Source organism: Solanum pennellii, chromosome 12 (assembly GCF_001406875.1).
Source record: "Solanum pennellii chromosome 12, SPENNV200".
NCBI lineage: Eukaryota > Viridiplantae > Streptophyta > Magnoliopsida > Solanales > Solanaceae > Solanum > Solanum pennellii.
This window is the reverse complement of record NC_028648.1, coordinates 52312120-52337241: the sequence shown is the minus strand read 5'-3', so window position 1 is coordinate 52337241 and position 25122 is coordinate 52312120. Positions and strand designations below refer to the sequence as shown.

The window sequence follows — 25122 nt, the reverse complement described above, 5'->3', positions numbered from 1 at the left end:
GACTTGATAACTTATGAGTATTAGTGATACTTGTTATTAGTATGATCTCTATTTAAATATTTTTACGAATTATTGTGTTTACACAAATTTTTAAATTTTATATTATTAGTTTTTTAATATAATATTAAAATATTACAATGAAAATAGTCAAAACTTAAAATACTTTATAGAGATCAATATATTATAAAAATCATACAATTCATATAACTTATAAGTATCAATCCTAATTAATTATAATAAACATTCATATAGTATATATTTTCAATCAAAGATAGACCCTCTATATTTTGAAATCAAACATTCACATCCACCTATAATGTATTTCTAATTTCTTAAAAAAAATATAAACATGGTAAAAAAATGAACGTTAGTTTAGTTATGCTGTGTCTCTGAAATTTCGATCATGGTCTAGGAGGGTACTTGTTCAAATTTTCCCTTAAATTTTTGAAACATAATAATTAAAAATAATTACCTAATTGGAGGTCATTTTAGTAGCAAATATAAGTAATGATTCACAATCTATCAACGATCAACATTTACCTGGTCTAATGTTTTTTTTTTTAATTAAAGAACAATTTAAGAAAAGGGCCTAGCCTAAAATTTATTATGATTTATTTTTATTTGAACATAATAATTCAAAAAATTAGTTAATTGGAGGTCATTCTAGAACAAATATAAGTAATGATTAACAATTTATCAAATCGACATAATACAAGGGATCAAAAGTGATAGGATGTCTTTGTTCTTTATGCAAGTGTTCTCCATTTATACTATGAAATCAAATAATAAGATCACGAATAAGAGTATGAAGTAAAAGCAAAATAATTTTCATAGTCTCTAGATTTTTACATCATTATTTGCCTCTTTATAACATTTATTTATTTTATTCAAAACTCATATAATTTCGAAGGTGTAGGTTTATTTTTCTTATAGTACATAAAGTGTAAATATTTAAATTTGAAATATAGAGAGCGTATGTAAAACTGAGTTATATTACAAGAAAAAAATTTTGATGTATTAATTATTCATGCATAGAGAATTTGAGTTATATTCATATAATTTATTGGTGAAGTGATCGAGTAGAGAAGAGTAGGAAAAAGATTAGCAGGATTCCTTAGCAGTATTAACGTTCCATAAGAATAAGAATGCGTTGTATATCAGGTCTCTTTTTAAAAATAGCTGCTATAATTGAAGAAAAAGTAGTGTACCAATGCGACTTTTCATATTCTAAAGCCTCAGAATCTGTGTTCTAATTGAATTATAATTTTAGGAAATGACAAATACTTTCATATATTTTTCCTTTATTTTAAACTAAAGGTTATTGAAGTCTTTATACGTTTTTAATATGACTTTTCATATTTTTGTAATTTTTGTCTGATAAATTTAACTTTTCCAAGAATGACTTTTATTTATCTCTAGGCTAAATTAAACATCTAATTACTAAATTATTAAATAATAATATTTTAATTATTATTTAAATTGTTGGTTATTTATTATAAAGACACTGGAGGAATCATTATATTTATTTTAATTTTTCATGTGACTTTACATGATTCCGTAATTTTTGTCCTATAAATTTAACTTTTAAAAAAAAGACATTTATTTATTACTTATAGAATTTTTATGTAGGAACTCTAAAAATGTGAAATAATATTATTTAATTAAAATTAGAATTGGTTAGAGTAGTTGGTTTTTCTATAACTTTCTCAGTTGCTTGTATAAATAGAAGAGCTTGTACTATTTTCAATGTTTTGATTCTCTCAGAAGCACTTCTTCTTCTTCTTTCCTTTTGCGTTATTCACCATTACAGAGGATCAATTCAACACACATTTTTCTTTCTTTCGCTCGTCATTTAACATGGCACGATCAACACTCATGCTTGGAAGAAGCTTCGCAGTACCCGAAAATGAAGGAAGAATCAATATAGGCAGAAATCAAGGAAGAAACAGAGAACCCAGAAATGAAGAAAGAAACAGAGAACCCAGAAATCAAGCAAGAAACAGAGAATCCAGAGGCGAATATCATCAGAAACCCATCTCAAAAACTTGCCCCAAAAACTCCCATGAAAGCCCCATCGCTAAAACGATAATATTATTTGGGGGTTTGCGTAGCAGGGCAACTGCACCAATTGCTGATTGTCAATCCAAGAAGAAGAAGAAACAAAAGATGAGAATGAAGAACCTTAAATTTGTTGATGGAGATTCAACTTTTTCCACCCACACTAGTTGTTGCAGAAAAGGAAGAAAAGCAAGTTACTCGTGTATGGCTTCTTCTTTTGATGATTTTGTTGTTTCAAGAACACCCCATCCTCCTCGAGGGAGAGTTGATATTGACAATCAGGTAAATTCATGTTACGTATCATTCATCAAAGTGTAAGATTGAATTCATGTATTGTTATCTGCAGTTGAATGCATAGATGTTAAATGTATACGTGAAATTATGTTTTCTCATCTGGTTGTCTTGTGAGTGTGTATTTAGCATATGATTTAGTAAGAAATGTCGTTTGCCATTTTTGTACAGTTTTGCATTATTCAGTTTGGTGTTAATTATTGGGTCTTCGGTAAGCTTTTCACTGCGTCTGATATGCTTCCATAGCAACCTCAAAATTTGTGGTGACCCTAATTTTGTGAGTAATGTTTTCAATTGTGTTGACACAAACACCTTCTACTCCTTCACACTTAGTGTAGATCTAGGGTAAATTCTTGTTGGTTGGTAGCTTCAATCCCAAGAGTATGTGCCTGTTAAATTTTACCCTGCCATTCTAGTGTTCTTTTCCGAGAATAAGTATGTGACAACTTGTCCTCAAGTTTAAGTTTAAGTTGATGTACCCTAACTTGAGAGTTCAGAGTGACAACTTACTTGCATGTTTGTTATTGACAGCATGCAGCTTGTCCTATAGTTATTGCATTATGTAGTTTGTAGATTTTATCAGTTACTCACCTTATATAAACCTTTCAATTTAGTAATATTAGAGGAGCTTTCTTCAGTCACTATTCAATTTAGTTTTAACGGGAGGAAGGAGGCTTAGTTAATGTGGATCACATGTCGTATGAGGCAAGACATTTCCTTGGATCTCTCCGTCCTTGTGACTCTATCTTTGTGCTAATGATAAGTACCCTTTGCTAACAGGAATTGGTGGAACCGGGGATTGAATTGGATTTGTGAGTACAAGATTCAAAGAAGACGAGATAACTCAATGTGTTAGGAGAACTAAGCCCTTCTCTTTTATCTCATTTACGCACAGAAGTGGAGAAGAAGTGTAGCATTTGTCAGGTTTGTGATATATTTGTGTCGCTAGTCTCAAAACATCGTTTAAAAGAAGAGTTGATTGCTCTAACAATTAAACTATCTTTTTCTGGTTTTCCAAAATACAGGAAGAATATGAGGCTGATGATGATATGGGCGAGCTCGGTTGTGGACACTTGTATCATATCGATTGCATAAAACAATGACTGATGCACAAAAATAGATGTCCTTTCTGTAAAACTGCCGCCATGTCATTTTGTTGATTTTGTATATAGCCTTTGTGTGTGCATATCCTGAAACAGATGGCTCTTTTCTTTCTGTCCAATGTGAGATTAAACAATCTTCAATCGTACATTAGTCCTACAAGATGATGAATTTTTATGTGTGATGTTGATTTGTGGCTGCGTTTGTATTTTCATTTTCAGTTTTATCATAAATATCTGCATTTAGCTTCAGTGTAGAAATATGTCATGTTTGTCTTGAATATCACTGACACCAAATGATTGTTTCTTCCAAAATATATAATTACAGTAAAATGAGGAACTCAATAAAGGAGAAAGATAAAGCACTGTTTTGGTGCCTAATGTAGTAAGCTGATTTTGTCCATTACAGATTATCATATCATATTATATCATATCGTATATTAATATCAGATATTATTATAAGTGTTAAAAATTGAATTACTATTTTGCCCTTATTTTATTCCTAAACTAAATTAAATATTAGTTATAATTAATTTAATATTAAATAATCATATTTAAATACATGCATCTAGACATAATAGATCAAATTCTAATTATTTTAATACTAAGTAATCACTATATTCTATTATACTAAATAATAAAAACAAGAATCATATATTATTATAAGTAGGAAACTTCTAACTCAAAAATTGAATTACTATTTTCCCCTTATTTTATTTCTAAACTAAATTAAATATTAATTATAATTAATTTAATATTAAATAATCATATTTAAATACATGCATCGAGGCACAATAGTTCAAATTCTAATTATTTGAATACTAAGTAATAACTATATTATATTATACTAAATACTAAAAATAAGGAGTAAATTCAAACTTTGAAAGACTAAAATATTTCATAGAAAATGTTAGAAATTATTTCATAGAAAATTGTTAGGAATTACTTTTTTTTTAAAAAAAAATGAAAATTCTATTTTCTTTCTCTATAATTAGTGTGGTTAAATGGATTAAATTTGTTATCCTTTCTCTATAATTAGTTTACTTAAATGTATTGAATTATTAGTAAAAACAATCAACATTTCCTCTCCTCCATATGTCTAAGATTACTAACTTTTGAAAATTAACCTAAACAACTTTTCTTCACCTTTTCATCTTATTACCTATAAATCTTTAGCTATATAGATATGTATTCATGAAAAAGTAATTTTTTTTGCCACTTTCCTCTTATTGATGTGAATCATTAGACAATTTTCATGCATTTTTTTTGTTTTAAATATTAATATTTGTTTGATCCTAATTAGAATGATATTTTGTATCATAGTTTTATCTTTACCATTTTAGATGGATTTTTTTTTGGTTACGGGAGAAGGTATCATCAAGAATTTCTGTATATTGTTATAATTAAAGTCTGAAGAAGGATATGAATGTTGTATTTGTTCTTATTTGTTTAATTTTTTTATATTCTTTACCGATTTATAGTTTTTTAATTTAATCATCTATGAAATTATGAATGTTATAAGTCTCTCTTTATTAGTGCTGAAACTACTAATTTATGACTTTTTATTTGTTTTTAAATGTACTTGTATAATATATTTTTTATTTTATCCTTTCTTTACTGATATAGTTTTTTTTAACTAGATACATATTTGTGTATGAGAGATTATTAAGGATAAATCATATAGATATATTCATATTATTAGATGCTATAGTAATATTATTATTTTTCCATATTTCTTTCTTGGTGGTCAATCTATTATTCGATTATTATGAATTTTATTTAATGAATAAAATATAAATTTGGTAAAACTAATATTTTTAAGTTCAACATTTTCTATACAACTCTATAATAATTGTAATGCACAAACGTGCAACGCACGTTCCGAAAACTAGTAACATTAAATGCATGCAACCCTTATATTCTATGCGTAGAACCGACTTTTTATCACAATAATCACCATTTTAGTTAAAAATAGTATTTTATGTATATCAGATATTTTGATAGTTTAACTCCTTCTTAGTAAATTTTAGAGTATTTCTTCTTTTTAACACACAATAGGTCAGCGAAGCGTGAGCGAGTTCGACGAATAAGAAAAGGCCAAAGACTTCAGCCTAACAGGAATGAGCAGATATGAAGTCTCCTCAAGGTCATTCAAAATAACTTTAAGATTGTTTTTTGACCAAAACTATACAAATTTTTGTGCTCTTTGGCAGATGAGTTTTTTTTTTAAATATCTATTTACATTAACTTTACACTCACTTAAGGGCTGCCTATTGGTCGTTCGATTTTGACATTTATAGGTTCGACTTATTAGTTATCAATATGTAGACATGTTAAATTATTAGGAACCATTAAGATGTTGACTTATCGGATATCGATTTGTCGGTATTGATATTTGACACAAAAACAAATGATCGAAATCACATAGAAACATGGTGAAAAAACAAATAAATCATGCACATTAGTTGATAGATTGTATCTTGCTCAAAAACAACACTAACACATTGAAGAATAGCCGAAAGATCGAATAAACTAGAAATAAAGATATGAAACCAAATTCTAAGTCAAGGACTTTATATATCGAGTGGTATAAATATAATTTGTTAACTCACTATCGAGTTATTGATTAATTAATCTTTGAAGAAAAAATCTCAAACCGTTAAGAACCGACAACGATAATAACAAAAATTCAAAACCGTTAAATCTATAACTAATTACCAATGAACCAATAACTTTTTTTCGATTCGAATAATCAATTTTAATTTGATTTTGAAAAGTCCTAAGTCTCACTAAACAAGCATGAATATACATTATAAGCCACCGAACCGAACATCTCTTATGGTAAGTGAACTTTTCTTCATCTAGTACATAAAATAAAAAGATGTACAGTAAATGTTCGAGAGAAATGTTTTCTTCTCTTTTCATAGCTCTCAATATAGTCCCATTCACGAGCACAATTGAAATATTATTATTTTGTAGAGATATTGTTACGATCCAATACATCGGGCCGTGCGAGCACCTACATACTAACACCTAAGTAGGAGAACTTATATCCCAATAGTCAAAACATGCAGAAAATCAAGAAAACGAACGAATAATAAGAAACTCATGTAATATTTTTATAAAACAGGACTTCAAAATGACTCAAGCTTAAGCCTTGTAAATTAATTAGCTCCCAAGGGATCTAATCTAAATAGGTAAAGAGCTGCTAAGAGTACGAAGTAAGACATTATAATGATAAGACACAGCTCCCATCATACGGAAGGAAAATAGAAGCTGCTGGATATTTTCATCATCTTCACCTAATGAAACACTACCGCTCCTGCACCCAGACTATGCCAAAAAGGCATAGCAACAGTATTATCAGTACAAAACCACACGTACTGGTAGGCATCATTGGTCAATCCGACGCCCAATGCATAATATAGGTGTTGAATGCCTTGAATCGGACCCGTTACAAACAGAAAGGACGGGGGTCTCGCTGCCCGGTCAGCGAGTCGGGGGGTCCAGGGGGGCGACGCGCCCCCTGGCCTGGGGGTCCGGGGGGGCGGAGACGCCCCCGGCCCGACGGTATACAATGTTATTGTATTGGGCCCTTAATTATCTGTTAATTCTGTATGTTGGGCCCAAGCCTGTTAGGGCATAGCTTAGCACTATATATAGACGCTATGGCAAACCCTATTCTGTAATTCTGTTCTTGCCTCTCCATAATAAAACTGCTCTCCCTCTTCCCCGTGGACGTAGCCAATTTATTGGTGAACCACGTAAATCTGTTGTCTTGTTTTTCGCGTTTATATTTTCTCGTATTATCTCGAATTCCGCATAACAATAGGAAACCAATTAGTGAGAAACATGCAAGTAAACCATTCATTCCTACACCTTACCATTCCGGATATTTCAAACCGCACTAGTACGTATCCTCAACGTACAACTTCCGTCTCAATCAACCTACTTACTAGGTTCTTGGTCGTAGCTTAACCATTCTAACCCATGGAAAAGTCCACGAATACTACCCCAAGCATTCTGTCGAACATTTTTCTCTTGTCATGGCTCTCACAATTGATATACGCAAGGATCAACAATCAAAGGTCTAATTATTCGAATTATAACAAATCCAATAACCCTAGAAAAAACTCAAGATCATAATGCCCAAATTACGGCTTTTTCCATAATAATTCTTAGATCAAAACCTTTACCCATCGATGATAACCCAAGAAGATAGGTTTTGCGGATCAAAATATGGATTTGGGGAGTTAAAACCCTACCTTTTGCCTAAAAAATGGTGAAAACTGTTAAGAATCCGTATGGGTCGCCTCCTTAGTCCTATAAGTCAAAAAATAGCAAATAGGGTCGTCTTAGGGTTTACAAGTGACTTTAAGAGCGTTTGGCCCGCTCCAGTGGACCCATCCCATTGCAGCGGCACCGCACAAGCAGCCTAAATCCTACTACATCGGTCTTAGCGCAGACAAAATGTACTCATTCACAAAAAGATCAATTTCGGGAGTTCTACTCGCCCAAATTCAATTTTGTAACATGATATGGGTTCCTAACCATCTTAGCTATCCACAAATGTAATAAGATTTACAATTAGATCTCTTATTCATTACTAGATTTTTCCTACACCATAGTGAATTCGATTTCTTCCAAATTTGGACTAGGCTGGGTAATTCCAAGTTACTACGAAGGAATTTTTTGGCCCCAACTCTTTCTTCATTGATTTTTCTATAACGACGGAATCATGTTGTTACAGGGACTATGTTTAGTCCACATCTTCAGCATACAAATGTACAAACATGTTATCCAATTATTGATATTAAGATTTTCTTGAAGGAAGCTAATTGAGATTGAGATAATATGCCACGTTACTTGTTAGGAAATGTGATTAATCATGTTATATTGCACATGGATCATGCCATGTTATTTGATAATGAGGATAAACTTTTGTTTGAAAAAAACTAACATTGAAAATTCACTATTAAGAGTGCTTTGGATTTGTGAAGAAGAAGGGAGGTAATGAATGAAGTATTTAAGTATATTTGGGTGAAGAATTTTCCTTTTAAGACATCATTTTTTAGGTGAAAAGTATGGTCAAATAGAGTTCCTCTGGCCATCGTGATGACTAATTGGAACCTTTTTCTCAATTATGAACTTGTTGTAAGGAACCTATAAGAGAAGCTTTGGAGCATTAATTTATATATAAAGGGTGAGATTTGTAAGACAATATGGAAATACTTTACTTATGTAGCTGGTATCATTTGTTCATTAATTTAGATTAAACAAACAACGAAGGTATGGTGGAAAGCTACTCGAAATGCTAGGCAGAAAGTTATTTTTCAAGCAACTCCTAATAAAGGTCTCTATCTAAAAAAAGAAGGAATAATGTGGTTCATGGTGGTTCCTATTCAATCAACAAGGTTATATGAGATATTAATAACATTGTGCGAAAAATCATGACATGTAAATTTGATAACAAGAATGTCTCTACTACTTGGTGTTCACACCAAATTTTGACCCTCTCCAACAAGATTTAATTCACGAGTTTCTTAAATTTCCAAACGAGTTGCAATAGTTGACTTTATAAGGTTCAAATATTTTTTCAAGTCTTTTAAAGTAGCTTTAGTCGATTTTTATAGTTTGAAGCGATGTATATTCTTATATGTTTTATATAATTAGTTTATTTTATGAAATATTCGATAATCACATCAAAAAGATTTTTAGTTTTATTTAACACTTTATATAAATTAGTTTTAGTGGCTTGTAGTTTGGATCCTTACTTTATAGTTAAACTAATTAGTTTATCTTGTTATGGTGTAAGTACAATATTTGTTTTATATAATTTTATATTTAATTAGTATATTTTATGATTATTTGAAAATCGTCTCAAGAGATTTTCTTGTTGTTATAAATACTTTACTATTTAATTTAGTCATATAATAATCTACATCTTTGGATTAGTCATTTTACAATTAGGTCGATTAATTTATTTCATTAAATTTAAGAAGCTTACTAAATTAATTTACATTAATTCGTTTTAGTTTCCATTGTTATTAAACCCAATCAAAGGGCCAAATGTTGAGCCTTTTTCTCTGTTGAATTTTAGCAGCCCACGCCAAATCTCCCGACCCAACTACGCCAAATTTTCTTCAATCTACTCTTTCAATGAACTGACCCGCCCCATACCCACGCGCTCTTCTTCTCCCTCTTCGCGTGACAAACTAGAAACAACAACCCAATCCTTGCGCGTTCATCTTCAAACGCCATTTTGACGATAATCGACGCTCCAATGTCCTTTCGCCTTTTTCTGCCAGCCGCCTGCAACTCTCATCCTTGCAATAGCAGAAGCAACACGCAATTCGTCCTGGCCAGCGTGAGACGGCTCCACCTCTTGCTGCAAGGACTGATGGAGTGATACGAACCGTCCACGCTACCCCTGCAATCCGGATTTCTGGGGATTTGGACGATTTCTCGTGCAAAGCCAACTTTTCCCTCTCTTTGGAAAATAAAAATTTTGAATTGGAAGATAAATGAATTCGGAATCCCAACTTTGCCTTTTTCCTTCCCAATTCTAAAAAAACATAATTCCTCTCTATAAATATTCTCTTCTTTTACAGTATTGGGGGAATTTTTTTAGAGGTTGGAAAAAAGTTGCAACAAAGTTACATCGAAAAATCTTCCCAAAGTAAAAAATCGTTCAAAAGTATACTTTAGGGGTATTTTGTTTTTCTCTTTTCCGTTTCTTGTGTGTTGCAAAAGCTTGTCTGATTTTGCGAGATCGTATTTCAGTGTGAAATCATCCTCTCCAGCTCGTCCACTTTTAGTTCGCTGCTGCGGAAGAGGTAAAATGATTCTCTTTTACATTTTAGCTCTTCTTTGTTCATTTTTGAATCATGAACGTTGTGAGTTTTTTTTCCGAGCAAAACAATGAGCTGGTATTCTTAAGTCATTTATTAGTTTCGATAAAGCTTGAGTCTCCATTTAGTTTTGCTTGAGTAGTCTACTGTTCTTTGGTTTCAACTCGAGTATTGATGGCTGTTTGGTTCTGTTTCTCCTCTATTGTTCATGTCTTGGACTAATGTTCTCTTTTCTTTGATTCGGAATGCTAGTGTTCTTTTGCCTGTTTCCATATAGTTAAGTCAGCTTTGAATGAGTCCGTTAAGTATTTTGGTTATCTTACACTCTGTTTGATGGTTGTTTTGTTTCTTATCGTTACCTTGTTGGAGCTTCTTCTACTTGTTATTGTTGTTGTTTTTTTATAGTTTTGTTTTAGGATGGATTTAAGGCTGAGTATTTTATCATATTTAAGGGATTACATGTTGGATTTGACTGAATCAATCCCTCTAAACTCCTGAATTTATAGTGTGATAAGCTAACATCCCCAAGCTCCTATAGATAGAGTTCTTCATGTTTGTTTGCATTGATTTCCTCATGTGTGAAATCCATTGATTTCTTCTTTTAAGATTAATTACCAGTAGTTTGAAATGAGAGAATGAGTTTATGTCCTGGTTCATTCAATTAATGTATAAAATGAAACTTTCGAACATGTGGAAATCTGGAACCATTTTGTATAGAATTAAATTGTCTGGAAAGATGGAACCATTTTGTATCTAACTAATTTGTTCTCTTTCTATTATTGTCCTTGCCCAATATTGATTTTAATCTTGTGAAAGGTGATAGTCTTGATTAAAAGTTTTTTTTTAGTTTACATCTCATATGACTTTTGATCTAAAGATTGATACTTGGTCACTCACTGCTTCGTTCTGTCTTATTTTCATCAAATATGAGTTATTTGTTGAAGCATAATGCCTAGTTCTTGCTTATCAAGTTGGAGTTAGAGGCTAAGTCCATATTCATTTAACTTTTAACCAAGTGTTTTATGATTGTCTTTGTTATTATCTAAATTTGTTTTCTTCCAAGACTCACTTCCTTCATGTATTCTCAAAAGTCATAAAAAATGAAACAAAAAATGAAGAATTAACTAGTTTGAAGATTTGCATCCCTCCATTATTTTACTGTGAAATTGTGGATGTAAAGTTTTCATCTGTATCCTGTTCAAAGATTGTTTGTTATTTACAGTCGATTCCTAAAAAAATGTGTCAAATGTATTAAAAAGAAAAGGGATATTTGTCTCCTCCTTCCTTTCATCTCTGTTTGGTTGGTTCACTAGCATGTTTGGCCAGCAGATGAGATTGATTGGAAACGTTCAGCGTCTATCTTCGTCCTTAGAGAAAATTATATCGGGTCATCTAAACACCCGCTAATTGTTCAATACTTTGGGTCATGGTAATTAATTTTTCAGCATGTATTTTTTAGTTAAAACAACAGTGAATCTCCTATCCTTGCCTAAAATTGAAGTTATTTTTCCCGGTTGTTAGTTTGCTTTCTATTTCGATGGCCGATATGGAGGTTTTTCCTTTTAATATTTTGAGAATTTTGTTGGTTAATAATTGTGTATTCCCTAGAATATGTATAAAAAGTACTTTTCCTAATACGTAAAATAGAATAGCGTCTCTCCTGGGGACTTTGAATGATTCTAACCTTAAAACTAACATGTTTTGGCTTTGTGAGATTCACTGTTTATTTGTTTATTTATTGCTTTATTAAACTGTTGCACTTTCATGGCATAACATCTTCCATCAAACGATGATTATTTTTTATCATCACTTAAAAGATGATTATGAGGGCTCGTAGTCATTCGTTAACCAAATCTTTCTCGGGGCACCCTGATGAATGTAGTTGGGTACTTCATAGTCAACGATCGTTAACTGTCCCAGCCTAAGTAGTCCTCTTGGGTCACCCTTTTCATTATAAATAAAACATGCTCCTAGTCAAACTAAGATAGAGCTATACAAAATCCCGAAAGTGGATCATTTACCTAAGATGACCCAACCCCCAGGAGTGTTGGACCCATTAAAAAGACCACTTTGAGTCCAAAGTACCCACGGCTCGATCGGACAATTATACTTATATGATATTTGAAGGATGTTTGTGTGTTTGACGGATTTTTGTGTCTTGGGGGAGGGTGGCAACTAACTCTTTGTATGTTTTTGTAGATGTCAAGTCAATTCCTAAGTTTCAAAATTGTCACTGAGAGACTCGATAATCTTCGTGTGTGGTGGAACAACCTCAAATACTTTCAAAAGACAGAAATCTCGAATTACTTGGGCCACCTACCTTGAATAATGGACTTTAAGGTTCAGCCTATGTTTATCGAGGTAATTACTCGGTTTTGGGACGACAAAAGGATGGTTTTTCGATTTGGGAATGCCGAAATAACACCAACAATAGAGGAAATAAAAGATTGTTTAAATTCCATCGGAACGTGTGGCAAGAGGAAAATATATCTAGATCATCACATCTGCTAACAGCTAGGCCGACTAGTGCTAAACTGAAAGACATCTTACTGTTAGTGGACGCGGACTAGTTGGATGGTCAAAATATACCATTAATGAGATTTTTTTAAAGGTGGGGGCACGACAACTAATTCAGATTATTTTTGAAAGAGTTCCATAATCATAGTACTTGGAGAAAAACTCAGACTATTGCGTACTCCGCGTGCCTTTTATGAACGACGGTGTTCCCTCAAGAGGAAGGAAAAGAGGTCGATACCTGGATTGTGATGGTTGTAGACGCTATCTGCAAAGGGATTGGCAAAGAAGAAGAAGCACAGAAACACTATAGTTTGACCTCGAATATTTTAGCTGACATCTATCGATATCTGAGTTTGTGTAAGAACGAATTCCAATTTTTTCAAGGATACAACATTTTACTTCAATGGTGGATGAGTGAACATCTGTGTAAAAAAAATGGCAACGATCTACAGGAGTTGTCCAAGCTGACCTAGATGAGTCCCCTTGACAATTACGAATTTTATCTAAGCATTCGCAAGTTCCCAATTCACACAACGAGGGATGCATGGGCGAAGGTATTCTATGACCTGAGAGAAGAAGACATACAATGGATGTTGCAGAACTAATGTTAGAGAAGATAGTGGCTCGAGGGGCCAAACGTACTTTTTTTGTCCTTCTTGGCATTAGAGGAATGCGAACATACAATCTAGCTAGGGTGATGCGGCAATTCGGTAGGAGACAAATCACACCTTTCTAAGAGGATACTATCTCATTCGTCATTGATTACAATGGGTGTGTTAAGATACGTTTTGCCAAAACCATCCTCCAAGAATGGGTCGGACGCGTCAACTTGAAGGGAAGTATTGCTGAAAATAGGTATGTAGCGGGATATGTTGACAAGTACAAAAAATGGCTGCAAGATGATTTGCGTGGTTTAGTGAACCCGACACCACGCGTGGGTCGAGAAATTGAAGACGTCTAGATGAGGCTCCAGATCCACGGATATCATTTTCAGCAGGAATGGGATTCGACGAACAGAGAAGGAGTACCAATCCAGAGAATTTAAAAGTCAGAGGGCCTTAGTTGTGATGTCACAAGAGTTAACCGATGCGAGGGCATGTTTGATGCGTATAGGTACAACCCTGAATGAGCATATCAACACTCTCCGGGTTGTGCCACCATCTTCCAAAGTTGTGTTTGCTGAGCCATACGTGGTATCACGCAAGTACATCATCCGCGAAGAGGTGAAAAAAGCAAGAGGAGGAGCAGGACCGTCAACTTTCTAATTCCCCTGCGTGGGATTGTTTTCTATTTGTATTTATAGTGTATTCCCCTTCCCGGAAGATGTACCCCCATTTTGATTAAAACTTTGTAACGAATTCTATAATTATTTGTGAAGCATATTTGGGGGGGGAGGGTGCAACAATCTGTTTTAAATGACGCAATACATCATTCAGATCGCTAGGCCTACCCTTGGCACAAAAGGGTCACATGCATGATTAGTACATGATTAGTAACAGTTTATGTGATATGTTTTTTTGAATGAGGGCACTGTTAACCTACTCTTTTTCATAAATTTCCAAAAAATAAAATACACGTCACTATTACAAAATGTTCGACCAAAATTCCCGAGTCTTAATTTTCTCACCCATAAACTAGTTTCATCCCCAAATCCTAAACGTTAATCTATCATCTCAGGGAAGGTAAAATCACCGCTATGGACAAAGGCAAGAATGTCTACACTGAACCAACCGAATAGGAGATGATCGACATACGGAGGCAGAGCGAGAAGCACATGTATAACATAATGTTTCCTCCTGAGAGCCCCGAGTTGGAGAACATTGAAGAAAGTTATGAGGAAGAGATCGCCCGCAAACCTTCTCTCGAATGACGTCTGGCAGAAGGGGACCAGAAAGTCACTCTCGAAGCATATGCACAAGAATATCGAACAAGGATGGAAACCATTTCATGCGCCCTCATTTTCGAGCACTATCGAACTAGGTATATGTTGAGGCCCGTCGAAAGAGCATATTCCTAAGTGGGATCAGGGGACATCCGCAAGACTTATGAGTGTCATCCCAACTAGAAAGGGCATACGATAGATGAGTTCTTAGAGTTTAAGAATGTGGTCTGCCGTTTGCTCGATATGGACAGTATTGCAAACAGTTGGGGTGACGGCGTCATCATGGAATGTGATGAACCGTGGCTCAACATACCAGTTACTAAGAAGACTACATTCTATCGTTGATCATTCACACCTTTCAAGGAAATAATATTGGAAGTCTATTCAGAATTAGTTTGAAACAGAGTCTTCACCTCTTTCTATAAGGACGTGGATGTGTTATATTCTCTTTAGTTCGAAGTTCAGAACCATTGCCTCTATCATAATGCTGCAGATCATAGCATCAAAAAGTGTCTTGTATTTCGTCACGACCTGGAATATCTCATCAGCATAGGAAAGATGCAAGTCGAGTCTATTTCCCGTGGCTGATGTAACAACAAAAAGAAGAACGACTGATATGAGGACACCTTTTATCTTTTAAAATTCTATTGTTTATTTTCCATTTCCTTGTAATCGTTAAAAATGAATGAATGAAAAACAACCATTTCCGTTACTCAAACTATGTATGGAGTGAATTCTCCTTTTGGGATACGTAGGCAGCCTTTCAAGGCCCGACACCTATCTTTCAAAATTTTCATTATAGAATGAAATGTGAGGCTTAGATCACCAAACGTCAAAGCGATGCAACAACAAGACCCTATCTCAATGTGATATTACATTTCTTAGATAATTCCAAATTAAAACGGGCAAACTCCTGCTTATTCAAAAACATGATTTCCCCTTTGCTCGTGGGTTAGCATGTCCTCAAACAAAACAAAACAAATTTGTGTGTTTATCTGTCTTCTATGTGATATCCTGCATTACGTATTCTTAATTCAAATTAACAAATTTGTCTTTGAGTTGTTTTCCTCTACAGGTACTTACAAACTGGCATGTGTCGATTAAACTGGCTGATCATACATACTTCACTAGATCTAAAAGGCCTGCATATTTCTTTCCCAGCCAAAGTTCAGACAAGGGAAAAGCAGTTATGGGGAATAACAACGAAGAAATCAGTCTTACTGACATTGTGGTTGCTCAACCCACCATAGCGGATCACAATGAACTGATTATGCAATTAATGCAGCAGATCGCTGAGATGAGAATGGAAATGCCAAGGAGACAGGACCTGCCTCCACTAGGTTTTACTGCCAATACTTCTACTGATGGAACGCCTCTGCTATACTTTACCTCTTCAAACATGGAACAAGATCAGAACACACCATCTACTCCTGCTCAAAATCCCTCAGTCATCGATTTAACCACACAAAATCCTCAGTATGCCTCAGCCTCCTACCAGAATCCACCACCTCCTCAAAAACCCAATCCTCAAATACCACCTCCTCCTCAAAACGCCCATCACCAAACCACTCCAATCCTACAAAATCAAAATTCATTCCATTCCCAAAACTCTCTCCATCATCAAAATCAGCATACTAACCCCCAAACCTTCCCACAAAATTACCAAACTACTCAAAACTCCCCAAGTCCCTCCGTAGCTCCACCTCTACCTAGAAAAACTCCTTTCAAATTTCTATCCTGAATGAGCATGAAGTGAATGGTTTTGAGCTCGACCACTATGAGGATCAGGAAAAAGAATGGAGGTGGAAAGAAGAGGCCACAAAAATAGACATAAAAGAGGAGATCCGAAAAGCAATGAAGGAACTTTCGTACTTTGCTGACGTCGCCAGTTTGAACTACAAGGACTTATGCATTCATCTGAATGTGGACCTCCCAGAAGGGTTCAAAATGCCAAAGTTTGACAATGTTGGAGGAACAGGGAAACCCTTAGTGCATCGGAGGGCTGACTGTGACTATTTTGTAGGAGTTGGGAGGGATGAAATTGTGCTAATGCAGCTTTTTAGCCGAAGTTTTAGCGGGGAAGCTTTGGAAGGGTTTACGTCTTACGAGACCAGACAATGGCCTAGCTGGAATGCTTTGGCTAAGGACCTCATCGAACAGTTTGCCTACAATGTAGAGATCCTCCCTGATCGTTATTCCTTAGAAAAGATGAACAAAAATCTAACAAAAGCTTTAGAGAGTTTTTCGTACAGGTGGCGCAAGAAGACAACTAGAGTACGACCTCCTATGTCTAGAAAAAAGATAGTTGAAGTGTTTGTGCAGGTGCAACAACCCGAATACTATGACAGAATCATGTTGCTCGTTGGAGTAAAATTTGCTGAGATAGTCAAGGTTGGTGACACTATCGAGGATAGGTTGAAAACTGAGAAGATTGCCCGTGTTGCTGCGTCGTCTGGATCATCGAGTTTGTTGAAGAAGAAAAGAGAAGAAGTTTGTGTTGTCTCTTACGAGGGAAGGAAGACCCCCAGAAGATCATCATCCTACCAAGGTCATCCTCGACCTTCCTAGAATTCTTACCAGGCTTGCTATACGCAAGCTGGTTATCCAAATACTCCTCCTCCCATCAACCAAAATGCTACCGTCACATACCAAAATGCCCCATCCTGAATTACATAAATCCATCCCCCCTTTAGCAAAATCTCCTCCACTTTACAAAATTCCATCCCCCAGTTAGCAAAATGTTGCTCCTAACAGTGTCAATGTGAACTCAAGCTACAAAGCACCCTTAGTATGTCAAGTTCAAGCACCTCTCTACCAAAATACCTCTCCGAATTACCAAGATCCATTGTCAAATTATCAGACAAATCATTATCCAAGAAGCCAAACTCCCTGTCCAAATACCAGAAATTATCAACAGATGTCTCCTCCCCAACAAGGCAACTATGGTCCCTCTCGACTCAGATTCGAGAAGAAGCCCCCCAGAAACTTTACCGCGCTCGCTGAAAGCCGAACAAAGTTGTACGAGTGACTGGCTGCGGCTGGATATATTCACTCGGTGGGGCCCAAGCCGGTGGATACTAGTTCCAAATTCTACAAACTCGATCAAAGGTGTGAGTATCACTCTAACAGCGTTGGACATGATATTGAGGATTATATCAACCTCAAGCACAAGATTCAAGATCTGATCGACAAAGAAGTGGTTTCTCTTCAAACAGTCGTGCCTTATGTCAACACTAATCCTTTGCCGAATCATGGAAGCTATAATATCAACAAGATAGAGACGGATGATAACTGGTGCATGACAAAAGCGACAGTTTCGATCGTTCATGACGAGCTGGAAAGAGTAGTGGCTTCGCTGAGTATCAAGGATAAAAAGGAGTTCGTAATTCTGACACTTGCAAAGTTTGTTGCCTTGGTACAATTAAAACTCCCGCTAGGCCGAGGTTTGTGATCGAAACCGCTTCATCTCAGGGTATGATGAGGTCTTGCAGGTGTTTTATTCCAGAAGAATTGGCACATCGAGGAAAAAAGAAGGACCTAGGAAAGAGGCCGATAAGTGAAGGCGACTGAAGAATTCTGGAGAAAGATGCAGTAGAAGGACTACTTGATTTTCATGAATTTGGAGAAAACCCCGGCTCAGAGTTCTGTGTGGGCCTTGTTGATTAGTTTATAGTTACATAGGCAAGCCTTGATTAAGGATTTGGATGATATATATGTGCCCGTGGGCACCATCAGCCACAATGTAGCGACCATGATCAATCGGGTCATCCGAGGACATTATATCAGCTCTGTGATGAAGAGTTGCCCTTCGAAGGGAGGATGCACAACAAAGCCTCGCAGGTCACAGTCATATTTCGAGAAAGGTTTATAAACCATGTCTTTGTAGATGATTGGTATGGTCTCAATATTTGTCCGCTATAGACTCTGAAGCAGTTAATGTTTGATTTGGGGAAGCTACAACGAATTCAAGTCAACGTGAGAGATTTTGATGGGGTGCAGAGAGAAACATTAGGAGCGGTAAACTTGGTCATTCAGATGGGTCCTGTAGAGTTCAACGCCAAGTTTCAGGTCCTTGACATGGACACTAGCTACAATATTCTTCTGGGAAGGCCATTTATCCACATGGTTGGGGCTATTCCTTCTACTCTTCACCAAATGATGAAGCTCATTTGGAAGGACCAAAAGATGGTTTTTCACGCGAAAGGAGTCACCCAGGAAGGCAGGCGCCAATTATTGATACACCTATTTCTACATGGTGGAGCTGGTAAAAGCCATCGGCAAGGATTTGGCCCCACAACCTCCTATGCCTTTTGTGTACAAGATGATTGTCAGTGTGATGCTACAAAATGGGTTCGAGCTAGGTTTCAGATTAGAAAGGAATTCCCAAGGAATTATTGACCCTATTCAAGTTCCTGTCAAAGGAGCAATATATGGTTTAGGGTACATCCCCACACATTATGAGATGAAAAGGAAGAAGAACAATGATCAAGCATTGGCTAGGCCAATCCCTCATATGTACCAATAATTTCATGTCCGGGAGTATGCCGATCGTGATGCTTTGACAAAGTGGACTGAATAATGTCAGATCGCTTTTGATGTTATCAAGAATTACTTGTCCAATCCACTAATGTTGGTTCCTCCAGGAGAAGGCAGTCCATTGTTGCTATAATTATTTGTTTTAGATAACGCATTTGGATGCGTACTCAGTCAACACGATGAGACAGTGAAAAAGGAACGAGCTATTTATTACATAAGCAAGAAGTTCACTCCATACGAGTCTCGTTATACTCTTTTGGAGAGAACATTTTATGCCTTGACTTGGATTGCTCAGAAGTGAGACATTTTTTGTCTTCTTATACCACATACCTCATTTCAGGGATGGACCCATTGAAGTACATTTTCCAGAAAGTGATGTCGACTGGAAAGTTCGCTAAATGGCAAATGCTTTTGAGTGAATTTGATATTGTGTTTGTAACTTAGAAAGTGATAAAAGCACAGGCCTTGGCTGACTATCTTGCAGAAAATCCTGTCGATGAAGAGTATGAACCGCTCAAAACTTATTTTCCCAATGAAGAGGTATAGTTTTTGGGTGAAGATATTTCTGAAACATATCATGGTTGGAGCGTATTTTTCGATGGAGCGGCGAATCACCAAGAAAAAGGTATTGGGGCGGTCTTAGTTCAAAATTCGGTCAACACTATCCTGTGGCGGCCAAACTCCCATTTAACTGCACGAACAACATGGACGAATACGATGCATGCATTTCTTGGTTAAAGTTGGCCATCGATATGAATGTCCACGAGTTTCTAGTTATTGGAGATTCAGATTCATTGATTCATCAAGTTCGAGGAGAATGGGTCGTGAAGAACCCGAAGATCATGTCGTATGTGCAATATATACAGAAGTTGTGCAGATGATTTCGTAAGATTGAGTTCAAACATACTCCCAAAAAACACAATGAGATGGCTGATCCTCTTTCCACCATTGCCACAATGATCAAATATCCGGATACTTATTATATTGATTCTCTAGATATAGAGATAAAAGAGCAGCCAATTCATTGTTCCCATGTTGAATCGGAACCAGACGGTTTGCCATGGTATTTTGATATCAATAAATATTTAGAGTTTAAAAAGTTTTCCTGATAATTCAAAATTTAACCAGAAGAAGTCGATACGCCATTTGGCCCTCAACTTCTTTCTAAGTGGGGAAGTAATTTATAGGAGGACTCCAGATTTTGGTCTTCTCAGATCTATCGATGCTGCTGAAGCTATGAAGCTTATTGAAAAAATACACGCCGGAATCTGTGACACACACATGAATGGACTCACTTTGGCGAGGAATATCCTTCGAGCCGGTTATTTTGGATGACTATGGAGCATGATTGTTGCAAGTTTGTGCAGAAATGTCATAAATGTCAAGTGCACGGTGATTTAAATCTGAGTGCCGCCTCACGAACTCAATGTTATGAGTTCATCATGGTCGTTTGTACCTTGGGGCATGGATGTTGTCGGTCCGATAGAGCCAGTACCTTCTAATGGACATAGATTGATTTTGGTTATATTGACTACTTCTCCAAGTGGGTGAAAGCAGCTTCGTACAAGTCAAAGACTAAAAAAGTTGTGGCTGATTTTGTTTGCAACAATCTGATATGCCGGTTTGGATTACCGGAATCCATCATTACTGATAATGGTGTGAATCTTAACAGTCATTTGATGAGAGATATATGTGATCAGTTTAAGATTACTCATAAAAAATCAACCATTTATCGCCCTCAAATGAATGGAGCTGTAGAGTCCTCCAATAAGAACATCAAGAAGATTATGAGGAAAATGATTGACAATCCCGAGGTTGGCACGAGATGTTTCCATATGCTTTATTGGGATACCGAACGACTGTCAGAACGTCGATTGGAGCTACTCCATATTTGTTGGTTTATGGGAAAAAAGCAGTCATACCCGCTGAAATCGGATACCATCCTTGAGAATCATCCAAGAAGATAAATTGAGTAACATTGAGTGGGTCAACAAGCAGATTGACCAATTAACCTTGATTGACGAGAAGAGAATGGTTGTTGTTTGTCATGGTCAGTTGTATCGACAAAGAATAATTCGTGTTTTTCATAAGAGAGTAAGAGCCATAAATTTTGAAATGGGTCAATTGGTATTTAAACACATTTTTCCTCATCAGGATGAGTACAAAGGAAAATTTGTACCGAATTGGCAAGGACCTTACATGGTTCGCATGGTATTATCTAGAGGCGCCTTGATCGTGTCGGAGATAGATGGCACTGCATAGCCGAGACCAATTAACTGAGATACTATCAAGAGATATTACGTGTGAAGTTTCAGTTTGTATTTCTATCATTTCCCTGTAATAGTTCAATATGCTTGTATTTGCTTTGTTTAAAATCTTATCCCTTTTGTAATGAACTACGTCTGACCTGAATTCTACAAAAATGAGATACGTAGTTGGCTATGCCGGCCTCGATCACCCCATTATCATTTTTTAATATCTCTTTGTATTGGAACTACGTTCGACCTAAATTCTTAAGAATGAGATACGTATAGGCAGCCTATATCTGCCTCGGTTTGTTTTCTTATGTAAAATTTCTTATTGATGTTAACCTTTAAGGGGAACTATGCTTGTCCTGATTCCTGCCTCACTGGAATACATAGGCGCCACAAGGGTTCAATCATAATCCCGTAAGATTTCTATTCCTCTTTACGATAGAAACTGGGACAGAATTTTTGTGAGGATCTCAATAATTCAATGATTTACTCACTGACTGTTGAAGATAAGCCAAGACATGTAACTGGGACAGAAATTTAAAGGATGGCCTCAAAATTTTGACATAGTTTTGTCGGTAGTCTAGAGTTACTTGGAATACTCTCCAGCGAATAATTTGATAGATCTCCAAGCATCAAACTCAAAGTAGTTCATTAAGCCTGACGTGACATGATACTTGACAGTAACCTTTTTCAAAATACAACTTTTCAAAAATTTATTTTTTCTTATGATTTTCCCTTTACGTTTCATTTGTTTTGGCATAAAATATTTTGTCTTATCTATCAAGAGTCGGGGGAGATCAGAAAATCAACCGGAGATAGCAAGACATGGAGCATAAAACTGAAGAAATCAACACAGATCAGTTCGTTTTAAAACTAATAATTTTTCTGTGAATGCAGGTTTATAGGTTTGCTATGAAATCAGCAAATTCCTCCGATTGATGAAAATGGAGAAGTCAAGTGGGGAAGAGCTCTCCCAAAATTTACAATTTTTCTATGGATGCAGGAATTATTTATATTGCTTGTATCGAAAACATGGGAATGCGAAAAACATTGTTTCATCCAATTCCCAATAGTATGAAATCTATAGTAAAGATACAACTACATTCAGGAATAAATCAAATGAAAACCCCAGGAAAAACATTTTGCGGTTTTCATAAAGGACGTCATTTGCATCATATAATTAGGCATGAAAGTATTACTACCCAGAGGGTCATTTTATTTGTATTGTCGATTGGAATGATATGCTACATGGAGAGTCATTTTATTTGTATTATCGACTTAGATGATGCATTACCTGGAGGTTCAGTTTACCGTATTTTCAATTGTGACGATATCACTATCGAGGGGGCACCAAGAAGATCACTATGTTGCTTGATTGAAGCACTATCTTTATTTGGTACCAAAGATAATTCATGCATCGCAGAAAATCATGCAGCGCGGGAAAATATTCATGTCTCACGGAAAATCATGCATCACGAGAAAATATTCATGCCTCGAAGAAAATCATGCATCAGGAGAAGATATTCATATCTCCCGATAAGATATTCATGCATCACCGAAGATAATACATCGCAAAAAAGAAGTAATGCATCAAAAGAAGATGTTCATGCATTGTGGGAAAATGTCATGCATCCCGAGAAAATATTTATGCATCGCGAAAAGTCATGCATCGCGGAAAAGTCATGCATTGTAGATAAGACGTCATGCACTATAAGAGAAATTCATGCATCGCGAGAAAATATTCATACGCCATCGCAGAAAATCATGCATCACGAGAAGATATCATGCATCACTTAAAAATCATGCATCGCTAGAAGATATTCTTGCATTGTGGGAAAATGTCATGCATCGCGAAAAGATATTCATGCACTGTTTAAAGTCATGCATCGCGAAAAGATATTCATGTGTCTGGGAAAGAAGACATACATTTCAAAAGAAAAAATTCATGCATCGTTGAGAATATCATGTATCGCGAAAGGAAATCATGCATTGCAAGAGAAGGAATTCATGCATCGCGAAAAAGATATCGTGCATTGCTAGAAAAGGAGATCCTGCTATGCAAGAGAAGGAGATATTTACCCATCATAAGAAATCAATTCAATTGAATCCCTTTATTTGGCAAGAGTAAACACCAAGATAATTATTGAAAACGACATCGAGAGAACTCTTAACACAGTGCATAAGTTTTTATTTAATTTGACATAAAATGAAGAAGTGCATTGAAGATTATATTAGAGCTATAAGACATAAGCCTTATTTGCTTTACGTCAAACCCAAGGGAGTCGACGTCAAATGTTGAAGGAGGGTAATTAAGTGTGAACATGGTAAAATACACTATCTCCCATTTGAATTGCATTTTAAACTAGTGAGTTTTATCTCAGTCTTTGACGAGAGAATCCGAAAGGATGAATTCTCCAAAAACCACAGGTGCAGACAACATAAAAAAGGATGCAGCATAACGTGGAACTTTTTCTTAGCAGCGAACAGGGAAATAGTCCGAAGAGGAGTGTCAAACTCATAGGACGCGAGCAGAGGAGCAACTTCCACCATAATCAAACCACACCCCTATTAGAAGGCCTGTGCGTTTTTATTTAGATTTCTCGGTTCCGATCTCACATCGGGAAATTTTAGTACCCTCTGAAAGCAAGTCTCCAATCTAAGTGGAAATGAACCAAGAGCTTTGGAAATTATGTCCGTGTAAGTTCTTACCTATGGATGTGAAGATCTCCACATTCATGGATAAGTGGTTACAAGCCTTCTTTTCATACTCGATTTAATTTTTCACTTGTCGACAACCGAAGGTTATCTAGCATAATAGATTTTCTTTTCAACCGATCGAGTCGAACTACAAATAGCATGATTCCTAAGGTTTAAGGATATGTAGGCGGGTTCAACATTGAAAACTTGGATGTATTCTAACATTCGCTCATGAATCTTATTCCCGAGCATCCTAGTCCCATCATAATTCAGTACGGGAGTGACTTTCGAATTCTTTTAAAATTGCGCATTAAATCAAGCGTATCGATCTACAAGTGGCCTAAATTCTCATATAGCCTGAGATATGTAGGAGACCCATTTTCAAGGTTCGTCCATAATTCCTAAAGTCTGTGTCAAATCCCATTCCTAAAGACAAAAGCATAGTCGGTCATACTTAGATTTGTCAGATTCATTTTCCTCAAATTTCTTGCATCAATTCAAGTAAAACGAGGGACAATTGTTGACACCCAATCTTGACCCTCACCAACAAGAATTAATTCACGAGTTTCTTAAATTTTCAAATGAGTTGAAATAGTTGACTTTATAGATTCAAATATTTTTTTCAAGTCTTTTAAAGTATCTTCCGTCAATTTTTATAGTTTGAAGTGATATACATTCTTACATGTTTTATATAATTAGTTTATTTTATGAAATATTCAAAAATCGCGTTAAAAATATTTTTAGTTTTATTTAAATCTTTATATAAATTAGTTTTTGTAGCTTGTAGTTCGGATCCTTAATTTATATTTAAACTTATTAGTTTATCTTGTTATGGTGTAAGTACTATATTTGTTTTATATAATTTTATATGTTGTTAGTATATTTTAGGATTATTCAAAAATCATCTCAAGAGATTCTTTTTTTGTTTAAATAAT

At 35.5% G+C, this 25122-nt stretch overlaps 1 protein-coding gene across 1 annotated transcript; it reads left to right on the top strand.

Moving 5' to 3' along the window:
- Nucleotides 1-1771: 1771 nt before the first annotated feature.
- Nucleotides 1772-3622, top strand: LOC107007030. Its single transcript, XM_027913317.1, has 3 exons — nucleotides 1772-2340; nucleotides 3130-3273; nucleotides 3375-3622. The coding sequence occupies exons 1-2, from the start codon at nucleotides 1858-1860 to the stop codon at nucleotides 3163-3165; spliced, it is 519 nt and encodes a 172-aa protein (XP_027769118.1). The 5' UTR covers nucleotides 1772-1857; the 3' UTR covers nucleotides 3166-3273; nucleotides 3375-3622.
- The last annotated feature ends 21500 nt before the right edge of the window (nucleotides 3623-25122 follow it).